This window comes from Budorcas taxicolor, chromosome 4 (genome assembly GCF_023091745.1).
Source record: "Budorcas taxicolor isolate Tak-1 chromosome 4, Takin1.1, whole genome shotgun sequence".
In the NCBI taxonomy this organism is placed as follows: Eukaryota; Metazoa; Chordata; class Mammalia; order Artiodactyla; family Bovidae; genus Budorcas; species Budorcas taxicolor.
The window spans coordinates 17,400,468-17,415,371 of record NC_068913.1 but is presented as its reverse complement, the minus strand read 5'-3'; the positions used below and the strand labels follow the sequence as shown (position 1 = coordinate 17,415,371).

Here is a 14,904-nt window from a genome sequence, read left to right as displayed (position 1 = left end):
ATCAGGCAAAAAGTACTTTTAGAGATGATTGCCTATTAACATTCAGGAGAACTAATGTTTCCCTGAATATCCTTTTGGAAAATAGCCCCTCTGAGTTAATAATTGAAGCTGTGGGGATGAAAGACAGCTCGGAGAAAGAGAGCTAAGGTTGGAGTCCTGCATTTACAGCAGCTGGAGAGAGAGCATTCCGCACAGCAGGAAGACAGGCTGAATACAGAGTACCATGTTAGGGGAACCAAGGAGAAAGGGCTTCAAGAAGAAAGCAATGGGTGGTGTCAAACACACCCGCAGAGCAAGGAAAATGTGCGCGAACTGGATTTCTGGCGTCGAGGGGATATGGGGCTTGTAGAAGGCTATTGCAGAAGAGTGGTAGGTAGGAATAAGTTATATACCAAAATAGTCAGTGCGCGGTGCTGGCACTTTACTACATTTAGGTGGATCTGGGCTTCCCTGGTGGCTAAGATGGTCAAGAATCCGCCTGCAATGTGGGAGACCTGAGTTTGATCCCTGGGTTGGGAAGATCCCCTGGAGGAGGGCATGGTAACCCACTCCAGGATCCTGGCCTGGAGAATCTGCATGGACGGAGGAGCCTGGCTATATAGTCCATGAGGTCGCAAAGAGTCAGACATGACCGAGTGACTAAACACACACATGCTGCTGTTGGTTTCTGGGATCATTTAGGTCAGTAAGTTAAACATGGTACTGAAGAGGAGAACATAAACAGTTGGGGTAGATTTCGATGCTATTGGCAGATGATAATGACATGGTAAGTGATATCTGGATATTCAACGGTTTTTTAAATTAGCTGCCATCACTGCCCTCCATTGATATGGGTACTAGGGAGTTGTCTGCATGTCTGTGGATTCTATAGGTCTCTCTTCTTTTAAGTGGAGTGTCTGCACTGCTGATGACCTCGGTATAGGCCAGTGGTTCTCAGGGCACAGCCCCTGGAACAGCAGTGTCAGCATCCCCTGGGAATGTGTCAGAATGTAAATTATTGGGCTCTACTACAGACCTAGTAAATAAGAAACTCTGGATGGGGGGCCCAGAAATCTCCAGGTGATTCTTATGCATGTTTAGGTTTGAAAACGGTGGTTTAGTCACTTATGTCATAAATATTGGACAGCCTCATGGTAAAGAATCTGCCGGCAATGCAGGAAACCCAAGTTCAATTCCTGGGTCTGGAAGATTCCCTGGAGATGGGAATAGCTACCCACTCCAGTATTCTTGCCTGAAAAATCCCTTGGATGGAGGAACCTGGTGGGCTATAGCCCATGGGTTCACAAAGAGTTGGACACAATTGAGTGACTAACACTTTCAGCTACACACCCCAAGAATTCTTTTGTTGAGCTGGGCACATGCTTAGCTATGGTGCCTTGGAGTTGAACCCTAGGGTAAGGATAGTTCTGGGATGGTCTGGGGCTTCTGGTTGAAGTTAACAAAGTTCTTTGGTGGGGAGCACTGATGTACACAACCCTGCTGGGGAACATGAGGCAATTTGCAGCTCTGCGCCAGGTTAATGCTCTCTCATCTTTCTACCAATTGAATTACTGGCCTCCCTGGGGAGAAAGAGTTAAACTCCACGGAGGAAGAACCAGGGCTGATTTTTAAAATGTCTCGTTTTATGTTTCAAAACTGAAATAGCACAGAACCTGAAAAACAGCATGGAAAAGCATAGATGGCTTTCTTCTTTGAAACTGTGACTGTCTCAGAGCCACTACTTAAATAGACCAAGAGGGCAAAAGAACTGTAAACTCAAATCAAAGCCTCCAAGGAAAGATGCTGACCACAGAGTTTAGGAAGTGTTAAATCATACTGAGTACACGGTGCAGTCTGGACGGTTTTGAAGCCACATAATCTGCTCAAGAACATCGACAGACCCTGTGCAACTGAGCTGGGCTTGGGGAATATGACTGTGAAGTTGGTATGCACTGAGAGTCTGGCCATGATGTAGTTGCTGTAAGACGGAGGTGGATATCTTATAAAACAACTGTATTTTTATAATTCTTTTTGTCAGGGAGATGAAGGAAAGAAAGGCAGCAAAGGAAATCAAGGACAGAAGGGGTCTCAGGGGCCCGGAGGGCCAAAGGTATGTACCTTAAATTCTCATTTATGCTTTGGGGAGATTGTTCTTGTGTCGAGTTTTAATGGAATCTTAGATCTCCACTGTTTCCTTCTTAAGAAATACAAAACCAAAGTCTCCAAAATGAAAAAGGCTTTAGAAAACATACTGTTCCAGACCATTACAAATGGGATAGAGATTGTATAAAATGTGTGCTCTTCACTGGAATATTGATGCTGCTAGGAGAGAATCTGTGTGTTAGTGCTCTTTATTAACAAACAAATATTCCGTAGTTGGGATACATTAAGACTATCAGTTCAGTTCAGTTGCTCAGTCGTGTCCGACTCTGCGACCCCATGAATCGCAGCACGCCAGGCCTCCCTGTCCATCACCAATTCCCGGAGTTCACTCAAACTCATGTCCATTGAGTCCGTGATGCCATCCAGCCATCTCATCCTCGGTGGTCCCCTTCTCCTCCAACCCCCAATCCCTCCCAGCATCAGAGTCTTTTCCAATGAGTCAACTCTTCCCATGAGGTGGCCAAAGTACTGGAGTTTCAGCTTCAGCATCATTCCTTCCAAAGAAATCCCAGGGCTGATCTCCTTCAGAATGGACTGGTTGGATCTCCTTGCAGTCCAAGGGACCCTCAAGAGTCTTCTCCAACACCACAGTTCAAAAGCATCAATTCTTCGGCGCTCAGCCTTCTTCACAGTCCAACTCTCACATCCATACATGACCACTGGAAAAACCATAGCCCTGACTAGATGGACATAGGAATTGATATTTCCTATGACTAGACGGACATAGGAGATATCAATTCTCTATCATCTTGCTTTGCTGAACAAGAACAAAAAAGTCCCAGACTGAGAGGCAATACAGGGAGGATGTAGAGTGGGGCTTCAGAATGCATGAGAGGGGGATTCTCACCCTGCTGCACCCCAAAACGTTTGGAGGTCAGTCACTTTAATCGTGGAAATAATCATGGTAATAGTGTCTATTTCACAGGGTTGTTGTGATGACTTTAACGAGTGACTAAAGCACTTATCATGGTTCCAGGTACATTGTTAGTGTTCAACGCATGGGGTTATTCAGAGAGGAAAAACATCAGTACAATGAAATGGAAAGTAGGGCATATACTTCCTGATAAACTGCCTGAGACAGGGTGCTGAGGGAAAAGGAAGGAAAATGCGAAGCAAGCAAATAGGCACGTGTCCTGACTTAGCAGGAGAGAATATGGAAGTCATCTGGATGTGTCAGGAAACAAAAATCGCACACCTGAGCGAGTTCAGGGCTCCAGGAAGATGCTAACTGAAGGGAAGAAACAAGGACCAGAGGATTAAAGATCAACTTTAAAACAAACAGGCCCCCAAAGAGATACATGCAGATACAAAGCAAAGGATCCCCCACCTGCCAGTGATTCTTAAACTTCCATGTCATCATTATTGCCTGGGAGCTTGTTACAAAGTCATATTTCATGGAACCACGATAAGAAATCTGGATTGAGTATGTAGGTGGGACCCAAGAATCTGCATTTCCTAAATAACTACCTCCTGCTGCAGGAAGTGCAAGGAGCACACAATGAGAAAAGCCAGTATATAGGAAATGTATTAACAACAGTGATTACTCTTCATGTCTTAGTTATACTGACTCAACATGAATATTTTCTTGCATTTTGAAATAAGGCTTTTCCTGGTAAAGAATTGCCATATTGTAAAACATACTCACACTTTAATAAGGGTCTTTTAAAAAATTTGTATACTTTCTATGTATACAATTTTATCTTTAAAAGTAATTGGCTTCTTTAGACATATTAGATGACTAGCAGGCACTTGAAAAGATGCTCAACATTACTAATTATTAGAGATATGCAAATCAAAACTATACTGAGGTACCACATCACATCAGTCAGAATGGTCATCATAAAAAGTCTACAAATAACAAATGCTGGAGAGGGTGAAGAAAAGGGAACCTTCATACACTCTCAGTGGAAACGGAAGTTGCTGCAGTCACTACGGAAAACAGGGCGGAAGTTCTCAGAAAACTAAAAACAGAACTGCCATATGATCCAGCAATCCCATTTCTGGGCATATACCTGAACAAAACTATGACTCAAAAAGATACATGCACCCCTATGTTCATAGCACCACTATTCACAATAGACCAGACATGGAAATAGTCTAAATGTCCATCAACAGACTGATGGAAGAAGAAGAAGTGGTATAAATATACAGTGGAATACTACTCAGCCATAAAAAACAATGAAATAAGGCCATTTGCAGCAACATGGATGGATCTAGAGATTATCATACTAAGGGAAGTAAGTCAGAAAGATAAATACCATATATCACTTATACGTTAAGTCTAAGATATGGCACAAATGAGCCTATCTACAAAACAGAAACAGACTCACAGACTAGAGGGCAGGCATGGTTGCTAAGGGGGAGAGGGGTGGTGAGGGATAGACAGAGTTTGGGATTAGCAGATGAAAACTATTACATATAGAATGGATGAACAACAAGGTCCTACTTTATAGTTCAGGGAGCTATTAATATATTCAATATCCTGTGATAAACCATAATGGAAAAGAATATAAGAAAAGAACATCTATATGGGTGTAAGTGAGTCACTTTGCTGTATGGCAGAGATTGGCACAACACTGTAAATCAAGTATACTTCAATAAAAAATTAAACAAATTTAAAAGTAATTGGCTTTTTATTAAAAAAAATAGAATAAATTAAATCTAGACGCATAATTTCACTTAACCTGGTTTCAGTGAAAATTTTAACAGGTTAATGCTTTATCCCTTTGCTACGGGACTGAATAGGGTGGTTATCTGTTGCCAGAATCCTGGCCATGTCCTGTGCCACTGACATACAGGTTTGGATTAAGGACTGGCCTTGGCATCATCTGGCCCCAGCAGACCAGTGTGTTCAGCCCATTGGTCATATGGGTAACCAGAACAGCAGGAGGCCTCAGCTGTGAAGATGGACCTGGCTCAGGGCAGGAGTCCCTACCAGTGAGTCCAAGTGATAGGGTCCTTCCTGGAGGCAGGAGGATTACATAGTTCATTCTCTAAGACATGCTATGGACTGTAGCCTGCCAGGCCCCTCTGTCCATGGGATTCTCCAGGCATGAATACTGGAGTGGGTTGCCATGCCCTCCTCCAGGGGACCTGCCCAACCCAGGGGTCAAATCCATGTCTCTTATGTCTTCTACATTGGCGGGTGAGTTCTTTACCACCAGCACCACCTAGGCGGAGAAGGCAGTGGCACCCCACTCCAGTACTCTTGCCTGGAAAATCCCATGGACGGAGGAGCCTGGTGGGCTGCAGTCCACGGGGTCGCGAAGAGTCAGACATGACTGAGCGACTTCACTTTCACTTTTCACTTTCATGTATTGGAGAAGGAAATGGCAACCCACTCCAGTGTTCTTGCCTGGAGAATCCCAGGGACCGGGGAGCCTGGTGGGCTGCCATCTATGGGGTCGCACAGAGTCGGACACGACTGAAGTGACTTAGCAGCAGCAGCAGCAGCACCACCACATAGGAAGCCCTCTCTAAAGGCAAGAGGAGGCAAATTTTTTGGTAAAGGTACAGGGAGCAAATCTTTTAGGCTTTTTGGTTCATGAAGCAAATTGAGGATATTATGGAGGCACCTATATAGCAATCATTTAAAAACGTGAAAGCTGTTTTCAGTCCTGCGGGTACAAAAGCAGGCAACAGGCAGGATCTGGCACCTACTCTAGATCAGTAGTTTCTAAACTGCTTGATTACAAATCCTTACTAATAAAAAAAAATTTGAACATGTTGCAATCTATGTTTGCTTACTGGGTTTTCAATAGTAATTTTTATTCAAAAACTATTATATGAACACACATTATGAGATTTACATAAATGACTGAAATTTTCAAAGATGAGATGAAAGTACAGAGTGTAGCCCTGATAAATTTTTCTAATATCCCAAATGTGTTATTTTGAACACCTCATGGGGTGTGTGACCCTGTTTTAAAGATAATCGCTTTACCAGAGATTATCATACTAAGAAAAGCCAGAAAGAGAAAGACAAATACCGTATGATATCACTTACATGTGAAAGTGAAAGTGAAAGTGAAGTTGCTCAGTCGTGTCCGACTCTTTGTGACCCCATGGACTGTAGCCTACCAGGCTCCTCCGTCCATGGGATTTTCTAGGCAAGAGTGCTGGAGTGGGGTGCCATTTCCTTCTCCAGGGGATCTTTCCGACCCAGGAATCGAACCCTGGTCTCCCACATTGCAGGCGGATTCTTAACCCTCTGAGCCACCAAAGCACAGGGAACTATATTCAATATCCTGTGATAAACCATAATGGAAAAGAACACGAACATTTATATATGTATAATACATGTATAATATGTATACATGAATCATATATACATGTTACACATGGTTCAGCTATACATGAATCACTTCTCTGTATAGTAAAAATTAACACAACATTAAAACATACCTCAATAAACTAAGTTAAAAAGACAGACAATTGCTTTGCATAGTGTTTCAAAGTACAGTAGTAGTACCTATATCAGAATCACCAGGGGTGCCTTACAAAAATTCATATTACATTTTTTTAACCATAAACTAACTACTTCTAAAAAGGGACATGAGATACCATACAATGGAAGACTGATATACTGTGGAGCATAAAATAACAAAGGAAGAAGCTGTAAACTAGAAAGAACATTATTTGCCTATCACATGTACCTTAAAACTTACACTAAAGGTATTTGCTATAACTGAATAAATATTTCCCTCTGAGCTTCCTGGCATATAAACACAAAACTGAATCACCATGCATTGCATGATTTTTGTTACCTAATAAAAGGATGCACAAGAGAGAGAAATTTCCTATTACTAAGGAATTAATTTAATTTATTTATTATAGGGAGTGAAATCTTAATTATTAATAACTTTAGTAGTGGTTTAATAAAGATGCTCAAATATTTTCATGTGGTTTGTGAAACAGGTCACAATACTTTAAAATGCTGGAAATATATTTCTATATTTTTCATAATATAATTCCATATATCATTTCTTTGTTTGAAATGTAATGAGTATTTTGTTCTGTTTTTAGGGTGATCCAGGAATTATGGGCCCTGTTGGGATGCCTGGAATATCAATTCCTGGACCACCTGGACCAAAAGTATGCATTCCTGGGAATATTTTTTTCTTTTACTTGGATTTTTTGGAAGTTGGAGTGGGGAAAAGATTCATAAAATCAGTGAAAGAATTTTAGCTTTGGAAAAACCTAAAGATATTATATACCTCAACTCTGCCGTTTCATGATTAAGCAGATGGAGGCCCAGCAGCAAACTTAAAACTAGAAACCAGGTTTTCTGCTCCTGGTCTTGACCTTATCACTCTACTTTGAACTACCTTCCTTAAATGCTAGCCTTAATGCATGTAAGAATTTATTGCATTTGTTCAGAAGAATCTGCTAATCAGAAAGTCTGGCAGAAAAGAAATCTACTCAGATGTAAGAGCATTCCCAGACATTTTCACAGTCTAAATATTTGTGTCTAGAGAGCCACTTATTATTTCAGCTATTCTCCGAAAAGCTTAGTAGTCTTTACTGACAGTTTTTATTTGCTTAAGATTTGAAACTCTTCTCAAATATATTAGAAGGATGTACTCTCTCTGAATCTGATTCTAAGAGATTAAGCTCTTTATAATTGGCCAGTGGCTTTTTATGCCCTGTGCCGTGATGGTTTCTCATAAAATCTAAAGCCTGAAACTGAAAATTATTTAACATGTGCAGGGAGACAGAGGGGGACCTGGGGTGCCTGGATTTAAAGGAGAACCTGGAATTGCTATTCGAGGACCAAAGGTATTCTTTATTCATCTTCTTTTATTTATTGAAATAAAAAATGAAAGTAGATTTAATGCATCATAAGTTATGACTGAGATTGTTCTACTTAGAGTCTCTAAACCGATGAACGGAGATATAAGAATATATTATTCCCCTTTTAAAAAATCAAGCCAGCAGATCATTTATTTTTCATAAATATGGAGGATGATAGCTCCTCTGGTAAAATGTTTGCTGACTAAACAGCTGATTGAAAATGCTGTTTTTCTTTTTGTAATGTCTGTAATATGATATTATATGGCCTCTGGCCTCCTTCATTTACATATTAATGGCCAATGCATCTCTTCTGCAAAACACTGTCCAAAGAGTTCATGTTTAGAAACTTTATTGAATTAGATTTCCCTGCTTGTTGTCCATCTTTCAGAGTTATTTTAAATGAAAATGCAAATAATGATGGGAGAAGACAGTTTTAAGTAATCATCACTATTTTTCCCATGACAACAAAGTACCATTTCCCTCCTCACATAAAACCTAGCCTTACAGAGAAATGCTACTTTCCAAATGTCAACAAGCACATCCCTGTTTATGAGGACAGGCTTCAGGGCTCCATAATCAGCACTCATTAAATTAGTAGCATGTTGTTATGTAGCTTTGAAGCTGGCTTATTTTATCAAATTGTCTGTGCTCAATGAAAGGGTTCAAGTACTGACACCAGTGACTTTCAAACTTCAAAAAAGATAACTTAGAACCATCTTTGCATATAATTCAAAGCCTATTATATACTAACATAAGTTGCAGTGATTCCTCTTAAAGCAAGAGGTAGGATCCTGACCTCTGCTGTTCTTAATCACTTTGAGAGTTGTCCTTGCTAGAGTGCTATCTTCTGGCTTACTGGGGACAGAAGACGTTTCTGGGCTATTTCCAAGCTAAAACTGAGAATGTCCTGGGAAAATCATAACAAGATGGTCACCCTACTGCCCAGACTCTGAGGCACATAGGAACCCAAGCTATGTAAAAGACTCTACAGAAATCCAAGTTATGCATGATTCAAGGAGAAAATTCCAAACTTCCAAATGCTAAAACTACAGGCATGGCCTTAGTCAAGAACATTTGGGTGACAATTTTCGTATTGTTTGATAGCTTCCTGAACATAGGTCCATGATGCAAGGTTATTTCTCTCTACTTACGCTGTTCTTTACAAGAGAAGCACCATCTAAATGTATAGTTGATGTTTATAAGCTCTGACTGTTTTCTACTGATTGTTATTGGTGATGGTATTTAGAGTTATTTGCCTTTTCACTCCAGTCATTTTTCTAATCCCTTGGTCTCTGATGATTACTCGTTTTGCCATTTTCCCCTAAAGGATTGTTTTTAAGTTCATGGAGGGTTAGTTGATAAAAATTTTGGCACATTACTTCAGTTTTATGTATTTCTTCAGGGACCTCCCAGATTTTTTTTTTAAAGCTCATTTTGAAACACCTGATTAAGATTTCTACCCTAATTTCTGTTGAATGAGAGAGACACTTCAAAGAGAAACTCTGCAAAAGATTTTCTTGAATCCAGTGCAGAAAAGCCAAGTGGCAGTATTCCATCCATGAAACTATCAAGAGGCATCCAAAATAAAAATCTGAGCAAGAACACTATCCTTTCCCTACCCCCTGTTAGCATAAGAAGTAACAAGTTAACTGAAATTTCTGCAGGAGGCAGGACACAGATCTCTAGGAAAAAAATGTTCCTAAACTATGGATGTTTCAATGGCTTTCCCTGCAGTGTGGGGGCCAGAGGATAAACAATAACAGCTGCTGATAATTTGTTACAGGCTTGGAATTTAGGAATGAAAATGGAAAGTGAATTTTGATTCCAATTTCTTTTTAAATTTCAACTTAACCAGGGGGAAGTTACTGCTTTGTTTTGTGGCTGGCCTGCTCCTTGTGTAAGCACGCAGAGAAATAGGCATCTTACTTGGGGACCTGTCCCCATAGGAAATGCTTAGCACTTCAACCTTGCACATAATTGGAATAGTATAATAAACTACTTCTCAGACATGACCAGTTCCTTAGTGGGGGATCCACCAGAATTCAGTGCTCCAGAATAATTTGTTTTTTGCTTTGTCATACATCTTTAAGAGATCATCTTGGATTTCTGTTGATGTACATTAAGTACATAGTGCATTCTAAATAGTGCATTAATAGTGCATTTTTATAAGTGGCCACATGTTTTCTGAAGACCATTCTTAAGATGGTTAACCATACAAGGCCAGTCTCTTTGTCTTAATAGGAAATGACAGCTGTTGTATTCATGATTTTCAAAATCAATTTAATTTTCTTATGGCATAAAAAGTTTTTTCCCCAGTTATTTATTTATAGGAGTAAAATCAGAAACCGTGTTTGGGAATTAGGTTTGGGGCAACACTTTGGCTTGGAATAACGCAGCTTGATTTCAGTGTTTGCTTACATATAAGACAAATATTAAGAATCTGGCTACTTTTTCCAATCTTGGAAAACACATGTCTATTATTAGCATTTCTTCTAATGATGTAGAAAACATAAATATTTTATTTTTATTTTTTTAAATTATTTTTTAAAATTTATTTATTGTAATTGGAGGCTATTACTTTACAATATTGTAGTGGTTTTTGCCACACATTGACGTGAATCAGCCATGGGTATACATGTGTTCCCCATCCTGAACCCCCTTCCCACCTCCCTCCTGGTCCCATCCCTCAGGGTCGTCCCAGTGCACCAGCCCTGAGCACCCTGTCTCATGCATTGAACCTGGACTGGTGATCTATTTCACATATGACAATATACAAAACATAAATATTTTAAATCATGAACAGCTCTTTATCAAAATAATTGATGTGTATTGACAAAGGCCACTGTAAGAATTATCACAGCAACAGAATGGGATGTGGGATGTAAATAAATGTTTTAAATATAAGTGCAATAGGCTTACAATGAGTAAATCTTCTTTGGTAAGAGTCGTCTTCATTTTTCTTTCTTTCCATTTTATTCTGGCCAGAAATTTCTCTGAGTTTCACTGGGGCAGAGAACTCTTGTTTGAAGGGCATATTTCCTCGATTCCTTATCCTCTATATAAGAGGCCAGTATTACTACTAAGTTTCTGATGCCCAAAGTCATCATGGTAAAGCAATATCTATCACTTCTTCCTAGTTCTCAGGATATGAACCACTAACTCTGTGTCCTATTCTTTTATAAAGTGTTTTTAAAAAGTTAATCTGTTTTTAATTTTTATTTGAGCTTTTTTTCCTCACTTAATTTGGGCCTCACTGAGGAAGATAATAGATGTAACATAATAAAAGGTAACACACACTATCTTATTTTATACATAAAACTTTGTTCATATTCTTCTCTACTCTTCTCACATGGTGCTTACTAAATTTTCTCATTTTATACTTCCCCTTATTTTAAGATGCACTAAAGGTTTGTAATTTTTAAAATTAAAATATCAGCAACTAGCTCTTTTCTAACCCCCATGCAGTGTTTCCTGTGGAGGACTTTGTAGTAGTTCATATACACTCCTTACACTCATTCCACTTATCATTTGCTTCCCATAACAGAAACGGGAAAGACTTACAAGGAGATAAGAAGTTTCCATATTTCCTTCAAAAAATCCTCAGACCATTCCTCTGCCCTTATTGAATCTGCCTTTGGTGTGCTGAGTTGTTTCTGATCTTAAGTTTTGCCAGCTGTTTCATAGTTTAGGCTCATGATATTTCCTGTGTTGGAATTCACCCAGGGTGCCCAAGGCCCTCAGGGACCAGTGGGCGCTCCAGGACTCAAAGGTGACGGTTATCCTGGTGTGCCCGTAAGTGTGGACGCTGCTGTTATCTCCTCCCTCCCTCCCTCTCTTCCTCCGGTCTCTTTCCTCTCCTTCCTCTCATCCCTCCCTCCTTTTCTTTCTTTCCCCTCCCTCCCTTCCTTTCTTTTCCTTTCTCTTTTCTCCTCCCTGCCTCCCTTCTCGCTTCCCTTCCTGAACCCTGCACACAGCAAGGTTGCTCCCTCTCCTTTTCAGGGCCCTCGAGGAATCCCAGGACCTCCTGGATCAAGGGGATTACCTGGAGTTGGAGACACTGGAGCAAAGGTAAGCGACAGTAGCTTTTAAAAATGTAACTGTAGTTAAGAGGTTTGGTAAAAGTGAACATCTTTACCGGACCTGAGAGAAGAGAAGAAGCGTCTAAAGAACTGATTAAGTTATTTATCCTCATCTATGGACTCTCCAGAGCCTTGCACTCACTTGAACATGCAGATCAACCTTATGGTTTTTGTCTTCTGTTTCCTTGCTAGCAACCCTTGCATTCGTTTGCTGCGTTGTCTTCTGGTCGCAAGAATAGACTTCGGTTCAGGCCCCTGCCCTCTCTGGTCACGCTCCTGCCTAGGTGCTCTCATACCATCCCATGGCACTAACCAGCGTCCACGCACTGATGGCCTCCAAGTGTCTATCTTTCCTCCTGGAAGCCCTGGTCTCACACACCTAGTTTCTTACCAGACATCTCTCACCTAATATCCCAAATAAAGCCTTTGATTTTCCCTCCATCAGCCTGGAAGTGGTGCTACCCACACTCCTTGCTAATGCCACGATACCTAAATAGTTCTTGGTCCTCCTTCCCCTCCCTTTCCTCCACATCTAGTCCTGTGGCAGACCTGCCAGTTCTACCTTCAAAATTATCTCGCCTCTGGCTAATTGTCTCCTGCTGCATCTCCCAAGGAGATCACCACTATCTCTCACCAGGGCTGTGAAAACAACCTCTCCATTGGCTTTTTCTCCTCCACCGCTGCCCTTCTATTACCTAGCAGGCAAGTTGATCTTTTAGAGCCAGAGATCAGATCACACCGTTTTCCTTCTGAAGAAAATGCTCTGCTGGCTTCTCTTTGTACAGAGACCAAGCTGCACCCACTTCCCATGTTATCTGGGACCCTTTGTAACCTGGGCCGCAGCTCCTGTCCTTTGCTCCCTTGCTGCCTGCCTCCCGCCACACTGACCTGGCCTTCAGCTCACTCCTGCTTCCAGACCTTGACTTTGTCAGGCTGGCTCATTCTTAAGGTCTCAAGTCTGACTTCCTTCTCCACCTATACAAAAGGCAATTCTCTCCTCTCCCTCCCTCCCCTACCACTATCATATCCCCTGGTGTATTTCCTCCAAAGCAGGCATCATTCCTGAAATCAACTTCCTTATTTCCTGCTCTGCATATTTTCACAAGGGTTTCAATTTTCCTGAAGGCCGGCTCTTTGTTGTACTAAATTCTTGATTCCAGAACTAGGCTTGCCACCCAAAAGGAACTCTTTAATGTGTTGAATGAATGAAAAAATGAGTGAATGATCAATATTATCCCACAGAGAGAAATTCTCCTTAGAAATAGATCTATACATTTAGTTTTTCAGATGCTGCCAGGTCATTAAAGAAAGAGGTTTAAGTGCTTAATGTCAACTTTTTGTCTTGAGTTTTTGGTCTCTGCCATGGCGCCTGTGAGTGCCGCCACCTTGATGCTGCTTCTGTACTGTGGGGCAAGTACCCTTTCATCCTCTCCCTTGTAGAATGAAAGACTGGAGGCCCAAGGCATTCAATTCACCCCTAAAGGAGCTCTTGAGTCCTGCCCGTCCCTGTCTCTCAGGGTAATTAGGAAAGTCAGGAAGATGTGTCTGAAAGCGCTCAGGAGACTGTGCAGGGAAGAGACACCCTAGGTGCTTTTGTCAAGGTTCTGACTCAGCACTGAATCTGATCTTTATTTGAACTGGGGCATTGAAATATTCTTTTTTTCTTTAAGACAAAGTACCTGTTAAAATTTAAAAATACAGGAACTTTAATATGTAAATGTTGTTATTTTCTGCTGAGTGAAACATTGGTAAAAACTTTTGTTTTTACACTGAATATTCCTTTAGTTAGGGAACTAGGAGCTTATTCCTATTTAAAATATGGTATGTGTGAAATAAAATGTGTTAAATATACTAGACTGTTTGTATGCCAATGGAAACACATAACCATTTACATTTCCATACAGTAGATTATTATAAATATTTTATATAAGTATACATTGTGTTATATTGAATTATACTATTGTATTACTGCTTCACATTTAGCAGTAATAATAAAGGTGGACACTTATGCACAGATAGCACTTAAAAATTTTTATTCTTGTGAATGTTCCACCATGTCAGATTATTTAACATATAGACTAAAACATTTACTAATTGGTTTCATCGATCATTTCTCTCTCAAAGTCCCTTGTGTTTTTTCATATACATTTTAAGGGGGAAAAAAAGGTGTTCTTTCAAAAGTTTATCCTGTCTATTTTTGGTTGTTATTAATAGTCAGCATGTTGCCAAAAGATGTGTCTCAAGTGAAACTCATATTCATTTACGTGTGTGCATGCTCAGTCATGTCCAACTCTGTGCGACCCCAAGGACTGTAGCCCACCGGGCTCCTCTGTCCATGGGATTCTCCAGGCAAGAATACTGGAATGGGTTGCCCATTTCCTTCTCCAGGGGATCTTCCTACCTCAGGGACTGAACCCAGGTCTCCTGTGTCTTCTACACTGCAGGCGAATGCTCTACTGCTGAGCCACCAGGGAAGCCCAAAACTCATATTGTGTCTATTAATTCACACAGGAAGCTGAACGGAGGCGGTATCCTCCAGCTCACTTCTACCGAGGGGAGGAGGGGAGGAGGGAATGTTGGTCAGGACCTGCCTCTGTCCACACCTCCCCCCCAGCTGCGTTTTCCTTCTTCCTGTCTCCCCTTCCTGTCTCCACAAAAGAGACACATCTTTTGTGGATGCTGGGGAGGTGTGTTACCCTGCCCACCTCCAGCCCTGGAAGGAAACATCAGGAGTGCACGCTCTTCTTAGAATCAAAGAACTTGGATCATGAGTTTCAAAATCAAGGACATTCAAAACGCAAACAGCAGCTTCTAATAACTTCCAAAATCACCTCTCTTCTTTTATAGATGCCTTAGAGTCTTCATGTGTCTTTTTTATTTCCTAAAGAAA

General features: G+C 40.8%; 1 protein-coding gene across 1 annotated transcript in view; it reads left to right on the top strand.

The window, feature by feature from the left end:
* The window catches only part of COL28A1 (collagen type XXVIII alpha 1 chain), a 179,416-nt gene that overhangs the window by 77,034 nt on the left and 87,478 nt on the right, over window positions 1-14,904 (top strand). Inside the window, exons 20-24 of the mRNA XM_052638924.1 lie at window positions 2,018-2,089; window positions 7,168-7,236; window positions 7,852-7,920; window positions 11,659-11,727; window positions 11,935-12,003. Of these exons, the coding sequence (XP_052494884.1) occupies window positions 2,018-2,089; window positions 7,168-7,236; window positions 7,852-7,920; window positions 11,659-11,727; window positions 11,935-12,003 (348 nt within the window). The remainder of the gene's footprint in view (window positions 1-2,017; window positions 2,090-7,167; window positions 7,237-7,851; window positions 7,921-11,658; window positions 11,728-11,934; window positions 12,004-14,904) is intronic.